Source organism: Triticum urartu, chromosome 3A, assembly GCF_056163025.1.
Source record: "Triticum urartu cultivar PI428250 chromosome 3A, HENAU_Tu73, whole genome shotgun sequence".
Classification (NCBI taxonomy): Eukaryota; Viridiplantae; Streptophyta; class Magnoliopsida; order Poales; family Poaceae; genus Triticum; species Triticum urartu.
In genome coordinates, this window is record NC_141875.1 from 290,911,990 (window position 1) to 290,931,635 (window position 19,646).

The window sequence follows — 19,646 nt, forward strand, 5'->3', positions numbered from 1 at the left end:
GAAAACTGATTGTGTTTTAGCTATGTTCATGTGCTTGTTAGTATATTTTGTGAACCCTTTTGGCCCCAGGTCACTTTGGGTCTTTTGTTAAGCTTGTTGAGTAGATCCATGCCATGTTCTTATTTGTCATTATCAGGTCATTTATCATGTTGTTTTGCTGCTCTGAAGAGGGCTTCACGATCTGAAATTTCAGACAAGTGTTAATTTCACTAAGTCTGAAATCTGTTTTGCATTTGCGTTTTTGCCATGCTTGTTTGAACCTCTTAATGGATGAATTGGCCGTGGCTCAGTGCTAGTCTTTTGTTAAGCATCTTGTGTGCATCCCTGCCATGTAGTTTGTTGTCATGTTTGGGTGTTGTAGCATGTTCATTTCGTTGCATTTAGATGCCTACTTGCTGTAAATCGCAGACCGGTGTCATACCTTAAAACGCTTGCCATTTCCAAATCGTAACTCCGATTCCGGCGTTCTTTATATCGTTTTCAAGCGATTTCATCCCCTCTTTCCAGTGGCACACTTGGTTTTTCCAAGTTGAGGCCAGGTTCATGCATTTCCTGTCATATCTTGTATTTTGCATCCCGCATCGCATTCCGCATAGCATACTATCATTGCATATTATTGTTTGTGCTTGCACGTGGTTGATTGTATCCTTGTTGCTTGTTTGTCTTGTTTGGGTAGAGCCGGGAGACGAGTTCACTAACGAGGAGCCCGTTGAGTTTGCTTTTGAGGATCCAGTCAACTCTGACAGCTTTGCAGGCAAGATGATCATACCCTCGAAATCACTACTATCTTTGCTATGCTAGTTTGCTCGCTCTTGCTATGCCAATGCTACGATGCCTACCTTTTGCTTGTCAGCCTCCCAATTGCCATGTTGAACCTCTAACCCACCATGTCCTAGCAAACCGTTGATTGGCTATGTTACCGCTTTGCTCAGCCCTTCTTATAGCGTTGCTAGTTGCAGGTGAAGATTGGAGCCGTTCCTTGTTGGAACATTTACTTACTTGTTGGGATATCATTATATTGCTATGTTATCTTAATGCATCTATATACTTGGTAAAGGGTGGAAGGCTCGGCCTCTCGCCTAGTGTTTTGTTCCACTCTTGCCGCCCTAGTTTCCGTCATATCGGTGTTATGTTCCCGGATTTTTGCGTCCCTTACGCGGTTGGGCTATAATGGGAACCCCTTGATAGTTCGCCTTGATTAAAGCTTTTCCAGCAATGCCCAACATTGGTTTTACCATTTGCCACCTAGCCTCTTTTTCCCTGAGTTTCCAGAGCCCGAGGGTCATCTTTATTTTAGCCCCCCACGGGCCAGTGCTCCTCTGAGTGTTGGTCCGAACTAGAGCCCTGTGCAGCGCCCCCTCGGGGAAACTCGAGGTTTGGTTTTAGATGTACGGATTGCTCATCTGAGTGTGCCCTGAGAACGAGATATGTGCAGCTCCTATCGGGATTTGTCGGCACATTCAGGCGGTGTTGCTGGTCTTGTTTTAACCTGTCGAATCGTCTTGTTGTACCGGGATACCGAGTCTGATCGGAACGTCTCGGGTGGAGGTATATTCCTTTGTTGACCATGAGAGATTGTCATGGGCTAAGTTGGGACTCCCCTGCAGGGATTGAACTTTCGAAAGCCGTGCCCGCGGTTATGGGCAGATGGGAATTTGTTAATGTCCGGTTGTAGATAACTTAAACTAAACTTAATTAAAATGAATCAACCATGTGTGTTACCGTGATGGCCCCTTCTCGGCGGAGTCCGGGAAGTGGACACGGTGTTGGAGTTATGCTTGCGCAGGTTGTTCCTCTAGATTCTCGCTCGCGCATTGCCTCCTCTTCTCGCTCTCTTTTGCGTATAAGTTAGCCACCATATATGCTAGTCGCTTGCTGCAGCTCCACTTATATTTGCCTTACCCCTTCCTATAAGCTTAAATAGTTTTGATCGCGAGGGTGCGAGATTGCTGAGTCCTTGTGGCTCACAGATACTATAACTCCAGATGCAGGTCCAGGTGATTCCGCTCCAGGTGAAGATTACGAACTCAAGTGGGAGTTCGACGAGGACTCTCAGCGTTACTACGTGTCTTTTCCTGATGATCAGTAGTGGTTCCTAGTTGGGGTTCGATTCAGGGCCTTGTCGCATGTTGGGTTCTTTTCTATTTTGGTGTCGTAGTCGGGCCATGAGTGTTTGAATGATGGATGTTATTTATGTACTTTGATGTCACGTGGCGAGTGTAAGCCAACTATGTATCTCCCCTTTTATTCTATATATTACATGGGATGTTGTGATGATTTCCTAACTTGCGACATTGCTTTCAATGCGGTTATGTCTCTAAGTCATGCCTCGACACGTGGGAGCTATAGCCGCATCGAGGGCGTTACAAATCATCTCTGCCAAGGGCATTGCCGTGAATCCTGAGAAGGTGTCTGCAATTGTGAATTGGGAACCTCCTCAGAACGTGAAGCAACTCCGCAGTTTCCTCGGTCTCGCAAGCTATTGCCGAAGATTCGTTGAAAACTTTTCTAAGATCGCGAAGCCTCTCTCTACTCTTCTTCAGAAGCACGTCAAGTACGTTTGGTCTCCGGAGTGTGATATTGCTTTCAACACTTTGAAAGAGAAAATTGATCACTGCTCCAGTTCTGACTCCGCCTGATGAATCCAAACCGTACGAGGTCTTTTGTGATGCCTCTCTCCAAGGTCTTGGCGCAGTTTTGATGCAAGAGAAGAAAGTTGTTGCTTATACCTCTCACCAGTTGAAGCCTAATGAGAAGAACTACCCCGGTCATGATCTCGAGTTGGCGGCAGTTGTGCATGCTCTTTTGACTTGGAGACATCTTCTATTGGGAAGAAAAGTGGACATTTTCACTGATCACAAGAGTCTCAAGTACATCTTCACTCAGCCTAATCTCAACCTCAGGCAAACTCGATGGGTCGAAATGATTCTAGAGTATAATCCGAGTATCGAGTATACTCCAGGCAAGGCCAATGTGATTGCTGACGCATTGAGCAGAAAAGCTTATTGCAATAGTCTGATTCTTAAGCCTTATCAACCCGAGCTTTGTGAAGCTTTCCGCAAAGTTAATCTGCAAGTTGTTCCTCAAGGTTTCCTCGCCAACCTTCAAGTCTCTCCTACCTTGGAAGACCAGATTCGCCAAGCCCAGCTTCTTGATGCTATGGTGAAAAAGGTGAAGATTGGGATTGCCAAGAGTCAACCCAAGTACAAGTGCTACCGCCTTGATGACAAGGACACTCTCTTCTTCGAGGATCGAATTGTTGTACCCAAAGGTGAACTTCGTAAAGCGATCATGAACGAGGCTCACAATTCTCTCCTCTCCATCCACCCTGGGAGTACGAAGATGTATCAGGACCTCAAGCAAGCTTATTGGTGGACTCGAATGAAGCGCGAGATCGCTCAATTCGTGAATGAATGTGATGTCTGCAGAAGAGTGAAGGCAGAACACCAAAGGCCAGCTGGTCTCCTCCAACCTCTTGCCATTCCAGAATGGAAGTTTGACGACATTGAAATGGACTTCGTGACTGGGTTTCCAAAGTCCAGGCGTGGCAATGATGCTATATTCATTGTTGTCGACAAGCTCACCAAAGTGGCTCATTTTCTGCCTATCAAAGAGTCGATCACTGCAGCTCAATTGGCGGAACTCTATACCTCTCGAATTGTCACTCTGCACGGTATTCCTCAAGTGATATCTTCAGACCGTGGCAGCATCTTTACCTCCAAGTTTTGGGATTCTTTTCAGAAGGCCATGGGCACCAACATCCGCTTCAGCACAGCTTTCCATCCTCAAACAAGCAGTCAAGTCGAGCGTGTCAACCAGATTCTTGAAGATATGCTCAGGGCTTGTGTGATATCTTTCGGCATGAAGTGGGAGGATTGTCTTCCTTATGCTGAATTCTCCTACAACAACAGTTTTCAAGCAAGCTCGGGAAAGGCCCCATTTGAAATTCTATATGGCAGGAAGTGCCGTACCCCTCTCAACTGGTCTGAAACCGGTGAACGTCAGCTGCTGGGTAATGACTTAATCACAGAGGCAGAAGAAATGTGCAAAGTCATTCGTGATAACCTCAAAGCAGCCCAATCCCGCCAGAAGAGCTACTATGATAGTAAGCACCGTGATTTGGCTTTCGAGATCGGAGATCATGTTTACCTCCGCGTCTCTCCTATGAAAGGTACTCGTCGCTTTGGTATCAAAGGGAAGCTTGCCCCTAGATACGTGGGACCTTTCAAGATTGTCAGCAAGAGAGGCGACCTCGCCTATCAACTCGAGCTTCCTTCAAACTTTGCAAATGTTCATGATGTGTTCCATGTCTCTCAGCTTTGAAAGTGCTTCAAGACTCCTGACCGCATAGTCAACTTCGAGGACATTGAGCTCCAAGAAGATCTCTCTTATCGTGAGCACCCAGTTGCTATTCTTGAAGAGACTGAACGCAAGACTCGCAACAAGTCAATCAAATTTCTCAAAGTCAAGTGGTCACACCATTCCGACCGTGAAGCTACTTGGGAACGCGAGGATCACCTCCTTTATGAGTACCCGGCGTTCTTTCAGTCCTAGATCTCGGGACGAGATCCTTTCGTAGTGGTAGAGTGTTGTAACGCCCCGGATATAACTTTCTCAATTTGTACTCCAACTCTTGCCGTTTCCGGCGTTAAGTTATATTTATTTTCTCGGATTCGGGTCTTTGTCTCCGTGTGTTGTTTTCATTGTCATGCATCTCATATCATGTCATCATGTGCATTGCATTTGCATGCGTGTTCGTCTCATGCATTCGAGCATTTTCCCCGTTGTCCGTTTTGCATTCCGGCGCTTCGTTCTCCTCCGATGGCCATTTCTAGCTTTCTTTCGTGTGTGGGGATTAAACATTTCCGGATTGGACCGAGACTTGCCAAGCGGCCTTGGTTTACTACCGGTAGATCGCCTGTCAAGTTTTGTATCATTTGGACTTCGTTTGATACTCCAACGGTTAACCGAGGGACCGAAAAGGCCTCGTGTGCGTTGCAGCCCAACACCCCTCCATTTTGGCCCAAAACCCACCAAACTCTGCTCCATCATCTAGGCCATTCGATCACGATCGCGTGGCCGCAAACCGTGCTCAATTTGGAGTCTCCTAGCCCCCTCTATGCCTATATATACACCCCCCTTGAAAAATTCCCGGATCCCCTCCTCCTCCAAACCCTAAATCTCACCCCGCGCGCGCCGGACATGTCCGCTTCCCACCGGACATGCCGCGCCGCCGCCCCGAGCCAGTGAACGCGCGCCACGTGGCAACACCACCGCCTCCACCGCCGCGGCCCGCCAAGCCCACGGCCGGCCCCAGCGAGCCCATCGCCCCGCCGCCCACGTCCGGTCGCCCCGCCGCCGTCTTCTTCCGCGCCGGTGCCCGGAGCCGCCGCCCGTCGCCTCCTCGCCAACCCGGCAGCCTCGCCGCCTCTTCTTGGCCGGCGCCGCGCCGCGCCCCGCACCGGCCGGCCATCGCCTTCCCCGCCGCCGCTCCGGCTCCCCGCCGGCCGGATCCGGCGAGATCCGGCCCGGGAGTGCCTCGCCGCCGCCTCCCCGTCAAGCTCCCGGCCACCACGACGCCATCGCCGGCGACCTCGGCTCCAACGTGAATAGTGCCCCGACCGCCGCCTCGATTTCCATGCAACCCTAGATCTGGGTTGACTTTTTCCCCTCTCCTCCTGATTTTTGTGCTATCTTTGACCTGTGATATCTCCGCATCTGTAGCTCCGTTTTGGGCATATAGCATATCAAAATGTTCGTCTCAGAGAGTACATCATTTCATTACATTGTATCATTTTCATTTGATCTCATCTTGATGCCCGAAATGCTGTTAGAAGAGGGCTTCGTGAGTTAATTGTCAGATCTGCTAGTTCATCTTAGACTTTTGTCATTTTTGCCATGATTTTTGTGTGCATGATATGCCCATGAGTCCTTCATATGTTTTGTTAAGGGTTTTGTAATCTTTCCAGAGGTGCAACCCATGTATTTTTGTGATGTGTGTGGTGCCTAGTGCAAGCTTGCAAAGTGAGGCACCCGGTAAATCTGTTTTCAGGGACTTAGGATTTTCACTGTCCTGGGATTGTTTAGTTCATGATGCCATATGTTCATGCTATTTCCTAGTGATCCGTGCCTCTTTTGAGGATGATCAGTAAAGGAGTTTTGTTAATATTGTAGTGCTCTATCCATCCATATCTTTGTTTGCAATTATGGAGCAGCCTAGCTTGAGTCAATCGAGCTCTACTTTTGCTTCGTTGTGAATCTGGGCAGATCGTCAACTTGTTTGCGATTTTGCCGGTGATGTTGTAGTTGATCCGTGCATGCTATGCCATTGTTCTTGCCATTTCTAGCTTGAATTTTGTGCCTTCTTAATAGATGTATGCTTGCCTTGCCATGAATTGCACTGTAGTGAGTGCATCGAACTCGTTAACATGCCTTCGTGAGTTATATTTCAGCATGTCTCAGTTTTCTCTAAGTCTGAAAACTAATTATGTTTTTGCTATGTTCGTGTGCTTGTTAGTATATTTTATGACCCCTGTTGGCTCAAGGTCACTAAGGGACTTTTGTTAAGCTTGTTGAGTAGCTCCATGCCATGTTCTTCTTTGTCATGTTCAGGTCCTGTAGCATGTTGTTTTGTTGCTCCGAAGAGGGCTATATGATCTGAAATTTCAGACAAGTGTTAATTTCACTAAGTCTGAGATCTGTTTACCATTTGCGTTTTTGCCATGCTTGTTTGAACCTGTTAATGGATGAATTGGCCGTGGCTCAGTGCTAGACTTTTGTTAAGCATCTTGAATGCTTTCCTGCCATGTATTTTGATGCCATGTTTGAGTGTTGTAGCATATTCTTTTCGTTGCATTTAGATGCCTACTTGCTATAAATCGCAGACCGGAGCCAATTTTGAATCGCTTGCCATTTCCAAACCGTAACTCCGATTCCGGCGATCTTTATATCGTTTTCAAGCGGTTTCATCTCATCTTTCCAGTGGCACACTTGGTTTTCCAAGTTGAGGCCAGTTTCATGCATTTCCTGTCATATCTTGCATTTTGCATCCCGCATCGCATCCCGCATAGCATACCATCATTGCATCTTGTTGTTTGAGCTTGCACGTGGTTGATTGTATCCTTGTTGCTTGTTTGTCTTGTTTGGATAGAGCCGGGAGACGAGTTCGCTAATGAGGAGCCCGTTGAGTTTGCTTTTGAGGATCCAATCAACTCTGACAACTTTGCAGGCAAGATGATCATACCCTCAAAATCACTACTATCTTTGCTATGCTAGTTTGCTCGCTCTTTGCTATGCCAATGCTACGATGCCTACCATTTTCTTGTCAGCCTCCCAATTGCCATGTCAAACCTCTAACCCACCATGTCCTAGCAAACCGTTGATTGGCTATGTTACCGCTTTGCTCAGCCCCTCTTATAGCGTTGCTAGTTGCAGGTGAAGATTGGAGGCCGTTCCTTGTTGGAACATTTATTTACTTTTTGGGATATAATTATATTGCTATGTTATCTTAATGCATCTATATACTTGGTAAAGGGTGGAAGGCTCGTCCTCTCGCCTAGTGTTTTGTTCCACTCTTGCCGCCCTAGTTTCCGTCATATCGGTGTTATGTTCCCGGATTTTGCGTTCCTCACGCGGTTGGGTTATAATGGGAACCCCTTGATAGTTCGCCTTGATTAAAGCTTTTCCAGCAATGCCCAGCCTTGGTTTTACCATTTGCCACCTAGCCTCTTTTTCCCTTGGGTTTCCGGAGCCCGAGGGTCATCTTATTTAACCCCCCCCCCCCCCGGGCCAGTGCTCCTCTGAGTGTTGGTCCGAATTGAGCTGCCTGCGGGGACACCTTGGGGCAACTTGAGGGTTGGTTTTACTCGTAGCTAGTCTCATCTGAGTGTGCCCTGAGAACGAGATATGTGCAGCTCCTATCGGGATTTGTCGGCACATTCGGGCGGTGTTGCTGGTCTTGTTTTAACCTGTCGAAATGTCTTGTTGTACCGGGATACCGAGTCTGATCGGAACGTCTCGGGTGGAGGTCTATTTCTTCGTTGACCGTGAGAGCTTGTCACGGGCTAAGTTGGGACTCCCCTGCAGGGATTGAACTTTCGAAAGCCGTGCCCGCGGTTATGGGCAGATGGGAATTTGTTAATGTCCGGTTGTAGATAACTTGAACCTTAATTTAATTAAAATGAATCAACCGAGTGTGTTACCGTGATGGCCCCTTCTCGGCGGAGTCCGGGAAGTGGACACGGTGTTGGAGTTATGTTTGCGCAGGTTGCTCTCTCTAGATTCTCGCTCGCGCTTTGCCTCCTCTTCTCGCTCTCTTTTGCGAATAAGTTAGCCACCATATATGCTAGCCGCTTGCTGTAGCTCCACATATATTTGCCTTTCCCCTTCCTATAAGCTTAAATAGTCTTGATCGCGAGGGTGCGAGATTGCTGAGTCCCTGTGGCTCACAGATTACTATTACACCAGATGCAGGTCCAGGTGATTCCGCTCCAGGTGACGAGTACGAGCTCAAGTGGGAGTTCAACGAGGACTCTCAGCGATACTATGTGTCCTTTCCCGATGATCAGTAGTGGTGCCCAGTTGGGGGTGATTGGGACCGTGTCGTATGTTGGGTTTTCTTCTATTTTGGCGCTGTAGTCGGGCCATGAGTGTTTGGATGATGTATGTTATTTATGTACTTTGTTTGACGTGGCGAGTGTAAGCCAACTATGTTCCTCCCCTTTTATTATTAATGTTACATGGGATGTTGTGATGATTGCCTAACTTGCGACATTGCTTTTAATGCGGTTATGTCTCTAAGTCGTGCCTCGACACGTGGGAGCTATAGCCGCATCGAGGGCGTTATATAAACCAAGGCCGCTTGGCAAGTCTTGGTCCAATCCGGAAATTTTTAATCCCCACACACGAAAGAAAGCTAGAAATGACCACCGGAGAAGAACGAAGCACCGGAATGCAAAACGGACAACGAAGAAAATGCTCGAATGCATGAGACGAACACGTATGCAAATGCAATGCACATGATGACATGATATGAGATGCATGACAATGATAACAGCACACGGAGACGAAAACCCGAACTCGAGAAAAATAAAATAACTTAACGCCGGAAACGGCAAGAGTTGGAGTACAAATTGGGAAAGTTACATCTGGGGCGTTACACTCTACTTGACTAGCTCGTTGATAACATTTCCTAACATAGACATGAGTTGTCATTTGATAACGGGATCACATCATTAGGATAATGATGTGATGGACATGACCCATCTGTTAGCTTAGCATATTGATCATTCAGTTTTATTGCTATTGCTTTCTTCATGTCAAATGCATATTCCTTCGACTATGAGATTATGCAACTCCTGGATACCGGAGGAATGCCTTGTGTGCTATCAAACGTCATAATGTAACTGGGTAATTATAAAGATGCTGTACAGGTATCTCCGAAGGTGTTTGTTGGGTTGGCATAGATAGAGATTAGAATTTGTCACTCCGAGTATCGGAGAGGTATCTCTGGGCCCTCTCGGTAATACACATCATAAGAAGCCTTGCAAGCAAAGTGACTAATGAGTTAGTTGTGGGATGATGTATTACGGAACAAGTAAAGAGACTTACCGGTAATGAGATTGAACTAGGTATGAAGATATCGATGATCGAATCTCGGGAAAGTAACATACCGATGACAAAGGGAATAACGTATGTTTTCATAACGGTTCGACCAATAAAGATCTTCGTAGAACATGTAGGAGCCAATACGAGCATCCAGGTTCTGCTATTGCTTATTGACCGGGAGGTGTCTCAGTCATGTCTACATAGTTCTCAAACCCGTAGGGTCCGCACGCTTAACGTTCAATGACGATTTTGTATTATATGAGTTATGTAATTTGGTGACCGAATGTTGTTCGGAGTCCCAGATGAGATCACAAACATGACGATGAGCCTCGAAATGGTCGAGAGGTAAAGATTGATATATAGGACGACAATATTCAGACACCGGAAGTGTTCCGGAGGGTACCGGGTACATATCGGGTCATCGGAAGGGTTCCGAGCACCCCCGGCAAAAGATATGGGCCTAATGGGCCAAGAGGGAAAACATAGCAGCCAGCAAGGGCTGCTGCACCCCCCATAAGGGCCGCACCAGAGGATAAGGAAAGAGGGGAAGAGAGAAGGAAGGGGAGGGATTCGGCCTCCCCTTCCTTCCCTCCTCCCTCCTCCTTCCTCCCCCCTCCGAAAAATATGGTAAGGGGGGCCAAATTGGATTAGGCCCCAAGTAGGATTCCTCCTACTTGGGGCACCCCGTGGCTGCTTCCCTCCCCCTCCCAGCTATATATACGTGGGGAGTGGGCGCCTAGAACACACAACAACATATGTTTGCCGTGTGCGGCGCCTCCCTCCACAGATTACACCCTCGGTCATATTATCGTAGTGCTTAGGCGAAGCCCTGCGCGGATCACTTCACCATCACCATCACCACGCCGTCGTGCTGACGAAACTCGTCTACTTCCTCGACACCTTGCTGGATCAAGAGTTCTATGGACGTCATCAAGCTAAACGTGTGCAGAATTCGGAGGTGTCGTACGTTTGGTGCTTGATCGGTCGGAACAAGAAGAAGTTCAACTACATCAATCGCGTTTTCAAACGCTTCTGCTTTGGTCTACGAGGATACGTAGACACACTCTCCCCTTCTCGTTGCTATGCATCTCCTAGATAGATCTTGCATGAGCGCAAGATTTTTTTTTGAAATTGCATGCTACGTTTCCCAACATTGCGCAGACTATCATTTGAAGCACAAGAGCCAGGAGTTCATCATCAACACACCATCTATTACCTTTTGGAGAGTGGTGTCTCCTAGATTGCTTAGGTGTCACTTGGGAGTCTCCGACAAGATTGTGGAGTTGAACCAAGAAGTTTGGGCAAGGAGATCGCCTACTTCGTGAAGATCTACCCGAGTGAGGCAAGTCCTTCATGGGCGATGCCCATGGTGGGATAGACAAGGTTGCTTCTTCATGGCCCCTTCATGGGTGGAGCCCTCTGTGGACTTGCACAACCGTTACCCTTCGTGGGTTGAAGTCTCCATCAATGTGGATGTACGATAGCACCACCTATCAGAACCACGCCAAAAATCTCTGAGTCTTCATTGCGTTTGCACACTCCAATACCATCCCTTTACTTTCTTGCAATTAGCATGCTTTACTCTTTCCGCTGCTCATACTCTTGTCATGCTTGCTTGAAATGTATTGTGAATGCTTAAACTTGTGCTAAAACTCCACCTCAACTAGAAGAACTTAAAAATTGTCACTTTTACTTGTTGATGGTCTAATCACCCCCTCTAGACCCCACTTCTCGATCCTTTCATGGTCACTGTTATTTTGGAACTCAATGTTTTGTTTATTCTTTACATAGATTTTTGAAGGCAAGAAACACAACGGTGATTGGCAAGAACATTAAACAGGATAATTACAGTACAACATGAGCATCTCCATTAAAAGGCACCACTTTTCTTTATCCAATGGTAGTTCTTAACAAAAGTGGGTGATAACTTTTACTATGTACAAATTGGGAACTTGTTTTCTTCATGCAATATAGCATTGTAGACACAAATATGAACCTATTGTAATGCATTTTCCATTGTAGGACAATATGATTTTTGTGATCAATAAAGGTTCCTCTTTTCTTTACCTATGTATTTTTACATGGTAACACCACTGGTCTATGTTTTCTATAGCAGGGGGTGGGGTATATGGTGGGTAGTCTGTTATGTTGCATATAGCTGGTAACAAACAGTTCAAGGGGTTGGTAATTTTGCACAGATTTTGATGGTAAGTCACTGTAATAGGCAGAATTATCAGAGAATTTTGCTGGTTTTGTTTCCATCATGGGGATGGATGGTAATTTTTGCACAGATTGGGGGGAGGGTAAGTCTTTGTAGTAAGCAGAATTTTTGAGAGATGTTGGATGATTTTCTTTCTTACGAGGGGTGGGGTGATGTTGCCTGGTGAGTTGTTCACCGGATCCCTGGTAATTCCCACCGTCTAGGCCTCTGGTTTGATGTATGCAGACTACTAGGCCTCTGGAGGAATGGTAGGTTTCTGGTGTTGATTTGAGCAGCTGGGTAGGGGGAAGGGGCGGGGTGGGGTGGGGGGGAGAGGGTATACTTGCGTGGGAGGTAAGGGGGTAGGGGAAAGGTTGAGTGCGTTGTGGGAGGGGGGTTGAGTGCGTTGGGCTTCTTTCTGTTGGGCCTGGTACGACGCTCGGCCTCGTGAGCGGGAGGGTGCTCGCCACGTAGGAGGGGGAGGATCGTATGGGAGATTTGCAATAGGGAAAATCCATCCTACCACCCAATGGCAGTTACCCCACATATCTCATATACAACCATATTGTATTAAACATACTACTTTGTTATTATAAACATGTTCATATATATTATATATAACACATTCCAAAGTGAGTGACATGAAAAATTTGCAAGTTGACCCATGGTTTATTATATTTGTGAAATACGTATATATTTGTACGTAAAAAACACATACTCAAAATACGATGCATACTACCTAAAAAATACTATATATGCTACCTAAACATTCTTATATACTACATACTACGCATACGTACTCTCCGATTTAATAGATACTACATACAATATACAAAACTAAAGTGGTGGTAACTACCACTAGTGGTAGATACAATTTGTCCTATATATATAGGGTCGCGCTATTCGTCACCCTGGGCGAGAAATAGTTATTCTTCACCCCAGCTTTATTTTGACGTCAATGCACCGTATTTTTAGGTTTCGTAAATTTTATCTTATTTCATACGTAAAAAGAGAAGTAAGAAATCACATACTCGTCGTAAAAATATATTTTATGATACTAAAATTACGGACGTAAAAACATACATAAAATGCGACATTTCTAGTCTCATAACCTATTTTTTTGTTTTCTTATACTAAATTTCACGTAGTGAATCAATATGAATGTAACTATTTGTATTTCAAACGTAATTTATTTATGAAGCGATCGTAAGATTACCTCGGGTGAGGAATAAATTATTCTGCAACCTGGATGATAAATAGTATAAAGCCTACCTTGGACGCTTCACTTCATCCCCATATGTTGTGGATGTCTGCAAGCACCCATGCTTAGACCATATATAAAAAGGATATGAGGGTATTTGGGCAGTTCGCCACATCGAATTTGACTCACTCAGACCATTTTTGCTCTTTTTTTTTTTGAGGGACCATAAATTACCCCACTAACTATAGGGAGCTCCTGCTAGTTGGCGCTCCTGACACTCGCAGGGCGATCGTACCGGGCCGGTCCAGCAACCCGTTGAAGAGAAGAACAAAAAAACTGATCACTAGTAATATATATATATATGGAGGAACAGATATTTGAACTCATGACGTGACCACCAGCAGGCTATTGCCGTTAGCACCGGATCTAGCTGTCTTCCTTGTCCGCTGAGTGGAAAAAAGATCTATTTGACCCTTCTTCCAGTACTACACAAATATATGTTATATACCCAGTATTAATTTAACTGAAAATAAATTCAGAAAATATTAAAACAACAAATTTTAAAACAGTTCAAAAATATGAAAAGGTTCGTCAAAAATGAAAAAAGTTTGTCGATTGTGAGAAAAAGTTCATCGATTTTCGAAAGAATTCATTGAATTTTAGAAAAATTCAAGATTTTGAAAAAAGTTCATGGATTTGAAAAAATGTTCTTTGAATTTGGAAAAACTTTCATCGAATTTGCAAAAAGTTCTTCAATTTTGAGAAAACGTTCATCAAATTTTAAAAAGTTCATATAATTTGAAAAAAAATCATCCAATTTGGAAAAAGTTCATGAAATTTTAAAAAACTTTATGAAATTTGAAAAAAAATCAAATTTTTTAAACGATTCATCATTTAAAAAAGACCTAAAAAGAACAAATTCGATGAAAAAAGAAGACGCATTTTAAAAATAAAAATGAAATAATAAAAACTAAATAAAACCACCTCGAAAATGACCAGCGAACTAGGAAAAAACCGTTTCGGGACTTCCCAAAACCAAAGGATTCCAGCGATTAAAGATACAAATAAAAATTAAAAAGCAAGTTACTAAGCACTAGTCATTTGTTGATGGCCTAATGGTAACTATGTTGGCCTCACTGCAAGTGATCGCGGATTCGAAATCCCGCAGATGCATTTTTTTTAATGTTAAACCGAAAAAAGAAGATATACGTGGCCGCCCAGCTCATAGCAGCTTCATGTGCCCGTTTGCAAAAATGACCTATAAAAGCAACTTTAACGGGTTGACCCAAACGGACGGCGCATTTGTCCGCTTTTTATTCGTTTGAGTCGGCTGCCTGCCCGGCGTCCGCTCAGTTTTACATTTGGGCCGGCAGTACACCCAACGCGCTGACTCATTTTATGCCCGCATTCAACTTTTAAATAAAAATGGCCCGCTGTCGATCATGCCAGCGACCATGTCTCATGTCGGCCTCATGCCAGCACCGGCGTACAATGTCGGCTTCAGAAAATATCACCACAGTTCATACTGGCACACTCGCTAGCCGGTCGGCACACATGCCAGCACACAAAAAATGATGCGACTTGAGTTCAACCACGCCATTGCGGCTCCCGTGGTCATGCCGACACACCTGCCGGCATACAAAAAAGATGGCCCTCGCCGCCATAGATCACTCGTCGTCGAACTTGAGCATGTCGGCATGCATCTTCTCGAACCATGGCCTCTGCCTTGGCGACACGGTGTTGAGATCCACCTTCATGATCTCTACCCCAATCATCATACTCGCAAGAGCCACTTCTTTCGCTTTGGTCTTGGCGTTGGCGGGCTCGATCTCTAGCATCTTGGCTTGCTTCTCCGCATCGAGCTCGAACATCTTGGCTTGCTTCTCGGCGTCAAGATCAAGCCTCCTCCTTTGAATCTCCATGAAAGCATCCATTTGCTCCGCCTTGAAACGCCGGCGCTCCTCCTCCCTTGAGTCCTTCTTATTCATCATACCGTCCACGCTTGCGATCAAGGCGTTGGTGGCCGCATCTCGCTTGTCCTTCTTCTTGGAGTTGGTCTTCCCCTGCGGCCTTGCCAGCTCGCCCTCCCCAACATCCTCCACGACTTTCTTCCCCCACATGCCTTGAGTGCGGCATATTGTGCCTTGAACTTCTCTTCGTCCTTGATAACCCGATAGCAATGGGAGAGGTTGAAGCACTTGCCATTGTGTTGAATCTTGAATGCCTCCCAAGCTTGAAATGCCTACAAAATGTTTCCATGCAAGCATATGGGCAAGTGATAGCAAATGAAGACGTAAAAGGATGATCTTGATGACACAAAAGAGAGCGGCTTGCTTGCTATCATACCATGTCTTGCATGCCGATGCCGCTCATGGGGCGGGCCTTGACGCTCTCAAGGGTGGCGCAAAACTTGTTGCACTCTTGTTGGATCACCCTCCACCGCTTGGAAATGGAGACCCACCCGCGCGTGCTCACAAATTGGTAAGGTGGAAACTTCTTGCGCTCATGAAATTCTCGGTGCACACGAGTCCAAAAGGTTGCATGCTTTTGCTCGGCGCCCGTCTTTGGGTCTTGTCCAATGTCTCGCCAACACTCGCAAAGAAGCTTGTCCTCGGCAGCTGTGTATACCTTCGTGCGCTTGCTCTTGCGCTTCGGCTTAGGACTGACGGCTTAGTTGGGGAGCTCGTCCTCAAACAAAGACTCCACTTCTATGTCGCACTCGTCCTCTTCCTCTAGCCCATAGTTGTCCGAGAACTCGTGGTCGAGGGGGAAGCGATCCAGGTCGATGTCGACCTGATCACGCATGAAGGCCGCCTGATCGGGATCATAGCCAGCGGCCGACGTGAACGTCCCGCGACCGTCCTGGCTTTGTGTCTCCTCGGGATCGTAGCCAGCGCCCGGCACACCATCCTCGAAGATGAGGTTTTGCATGTAGTCCTCGTCGACGGCGGACGGCATTTCCTCGAACAGGTTACGGGCGTCCGGGAGCCCACCGGCTGGCGTCTGCCGCGCACGTTTCCTCATGTCACCGGATGACGAGCCACCGACCACCGGGGTGGCGTTGAGGTCGATGGGCGCGGGCGTGGAAGGCGCGACCACGCTCACGTCGGGTGAGCACTCCACGAAGAGGCGGGAGGCCTGCGTGATAGACGTGGAAGCCGGGGACCGGGTTACAAGCCGACGCGCGGGGTGAGTCCGGCAGCACCATCCGAGGAAACACCGATGAGCCGGTGTTGGCGGTGGCGACGGCGGCTTGGACGAGGCTGTGCTGGCAAGGGTTTACCCCTAGCATGTAGAGCGCCTCCCTCGTTGCCGCCGCGACGCGGGCGTTGGTGAACTCCTGCTGCACGGCGGTGACAGCGGCGGCCGACATGGCGGCCTCATCCCTCGCGTCCGCGGCTTGCCTCCGGGCCTTCCTCTTGGCCGACTCCCTTGCCCGTTGTTCGGGCGTCAGCGCCTTCTTCGGCTTGGTCGCGACGACGGTCTTGCGCGGGGCACGAGGCTTGCCTTTCTCGGAGAGGGCAACGGCGCCGGACGAGGCGAGGGAGGCGAGGCCGGTGGCGGCGTCGAGGTCGATGACGTCCTCCATGGCTGGTTGGGGGCGGGGCGCGCGCAGGCGGAAGTGTTTTTGGGAATAATGGGAGGAAATGGTGGTGGCTGCCACCGATCGGCGGGCCCGGTGAGAGGAGTAGGCGCGCGCGCGTCCGTCTCGTATTCGCGCCGACGCAAATCAGGCTCAAAATTAGGCCGGGAATGGATCGCTTGCGGACGAAAAACGGACGCGCGTCCGTTTGGTCGACGCGTTGGGCCGCCACTTTTGTCCACGCCGACCCAAACAGTCGCGGGTGAACGAAATGGGTCACCCTGTTGGAGTTGCTCTAACGGGTGTCTACAACATTAATTTTTTTGAGCATCTCTACACATTGGCCCTGTTTGGATCTATAGGTTAGAGTTAGTTTGGGTTAGTTTGGACTCAACTAACCCAAATATATCCAAACATGAGGTATATCCAAACAGAAGGGTTAGTTTGGGTTAGATGCATCTAACCCATCCAAGAGGTGTTTATTTGGATTAGTTCTTCTTGGGATCACTAAAAACACATTTTTCTCTCGCTCTCCCTGCAGCAGACCCCCTCCCCCACTTTCTCGAAGCTTCTCGTCCTCTTCCTCCCTCCCTCTCGCACCGTTCGTGAAGGCGCCTCGACGTATCCGCGCTCTATCTAACTCTGCCATCCAAGCACCTTTTTGGCTAGAGTTAGTTCAGGGTTAGAATCTAACTCTAACTTCTAAGGCTAGTTGTAGTGAGAGTAACTTAGCAAGTAACATAGCGCTTTCCAAGGAAATTTTACTCACGTGGCATTTAGTTAATAAAAAGTGATAACATAATATGTTACTATAACATAGCGCTTCTTAAGATAGGATGAGTCTACAAGCTAATAAATGAAGAACTCTATGACACTACTACTATATTACTCTACACTATGAAGATAGTAACTTAGACTAGTGTCATATACATGACACTAGTATAAATTACTTCTCGCTATAACCAGCCTAACTAAGTTAGAGTATCCAAACAAAGCCATTAAATAGGAAGCGCCCTGATTGATGTGTCCCAATAATAATACGTACGAATATGGGCTCAAAGCGGACATTTTGCACGTCCGCGGGCCAAATTAGCCTATGGTGGTAAACCCCCGGGGCCAATCGGAGCGCGGCATTTGATCGAGCTCTCTCCGCCACTACCCGGATGCCGCTCCCTGCATACGTGGCGGTCCAAGCCCCACCCCACCGCTCGGCCATTTGCCGGCCACCACGCGTCTGCCGCTCCCTGGACTCGGACTCCGCTCGTATCGGTTGAGAGAGAGAGAGAGAGAGAGAGCAGAGAAGACAGGGAGGGGGGAAGAGGCCGTCTGCGAATTTGAGGATTTTCCTCTCCCTCCCTCTCTTTTGTTCGTAGCCGTCTGGATATGCTACCGCTGGCACCCGGGAGATAGCACGAATCGGGCGCGGCCGCCGCTACCTGAGCTGGAGTGGAGGAGGATGTTTGATTGCAACGGCGAATCCCAGCAGCAGGTGCGCCGCCGCCTCCCTCTTCTCTGCTCTGTTCTAATTTGCGTTCTCCTCACACGGTTAGATCTGCTATGTGTTCACGACGTGTCATGTATGTTGCGTTCTAGGTTTAGATGTGGTGGTTTGAGAAGGGGTAGGAGATGCTTTCCATGGAGGTCTGAGCGTGGTTGCGCAGCAGAGCAAGTCATTTTGACATCTCTATGCTTTTTTTTTGACGGGGGAGCAGTCATGGTTTACTACTAGTACTAGTTACGGATGTAGCCGGTAAGACTGCCTATTGCTTCGAGGAGTACTGGAATGCTGCGCCACGTGCTTGAGAGGGGAAAAATCACAACAAATATTTTGTACTAGCAGCTGGGGCGCGCCACCTGAGCGGTAGCTCGGCGGTGCCAGGTGGGAAAGCGCCCCTTCAGCTAGTTTGTTCATCTCTTGTTAGCACATACTGTTAGAGTTAGCATATACAAATGAGAGATATCAACTATATGAACTTAATTATAAAGTCATTTGATGAACGTCAAATATCACTGATGCAAAAGTCATGACAAAAAATAACGGTTCCAATTGAAGCAACACCCACGCTTGCCGAAAAAGGCTTTCGCCCCGCTTTATATATAAAGCACGATCCACAAGCAACACGATACAAACTCACGTCACCACCGCACATGACACACACGCAAGGCAAGATACAAAGGTGCCGAGCACCACCACACCACCCTAACGACTACCAAGCCACTACACATGCGCGAGGATGAACCGCTTGGAGCCAACGGAGACCTCCAAGCCTCCGAGGAGAGGTGAGACGGAAAACGACGGGACAAGGACTCCAAGATGGTGCCTCCTAGAAGGGAACAACCACTGATAGCCGCCACCATCCGATCCCAAAGATCGAGTTTTCACCTGGAGCAACTCGAAGGAGTAAGGGCACCACGGAGCCTTCATGAAGGATACGGTGTCCACGGCCGCCGCCGCTGTCGGCCAATACAAGATTGGGCAAGTGATGTACCCCGGTACGCCCACCCCTCCGACGCATCCTAGCACCACCAACGACCACCCATCCGCGTGGCCATGGCCGCTCGCCCGCACCCGAGGCGCAAGTTCTGCCCATGAACATCGTGCCTCCCGCCGCCAGGGCCGTCGCCCAGCATCCAGACACCCCCAAGACCATCCAAAGAGATCAACTTTGAGCCACGGGGACTGCCCCGACCGACGAAAACCGTAGCATACGCCCCGCCTTGAACGTCGTTGGAGCTGCGACGACACATACACGGACGGGGAAAGGGGGAGGTGGGGGAGCGGACGCATCCGGACCGGCACACCCCTGTGCCAGTGACGGGTGGCCCAAGCACGTCGGCGGCACCCATCCCTGTAGCCAACCTCCCCACCGGACACACCCCTGTGCCGCCCCACCGCAGTGGCCGACGCAGACCTGCGCAAAGCCACCGACACAGATCCGACCACCGGCAAGGAGGATCCCCACGGACCACCGCCGATCGCCAAGAATACTCACCTGGGAGCCCATCTGCGCTGCCGTCGTCCAGCCGGCGGAACGCCTGGAGCCCGACCAACACGC

The 19,646-nt window shown here is 48.0% G+C and overlaps 1 protein-coding gene across 4 annotated transcripts in view; it reads left to right on the plus strand.

The window, feature by feature from the left end:
- The first annotated feature begins 17,789 nt into the window (after positions 1-17,789).
- LOC125543952 (uncharacterized) overlaps positions 17,790-19,646 on the plus strand; it is a 36,220-nt gene continuing 34,363 nt past the window's right edge. Inside the window, exon 1 of one of the 4 annotated variants that reach the window (XM_087546955.1) lies at positions 17,790-18,079. In XM_087546955.1, the coding sequence (XP_087403081.1) occupies positions 18,047-18,079 (33 nt within the window). In that variant the 5' untranslated portion in view covers positions 17,790-18,046. The remainder of the gene's footprint in view (positions 18,080-19,646) is intronic. The other 3 variants (XM_048707462.2, XM_087546956.1, XM_048707463.2) reach the window with 3 other exon arrangements.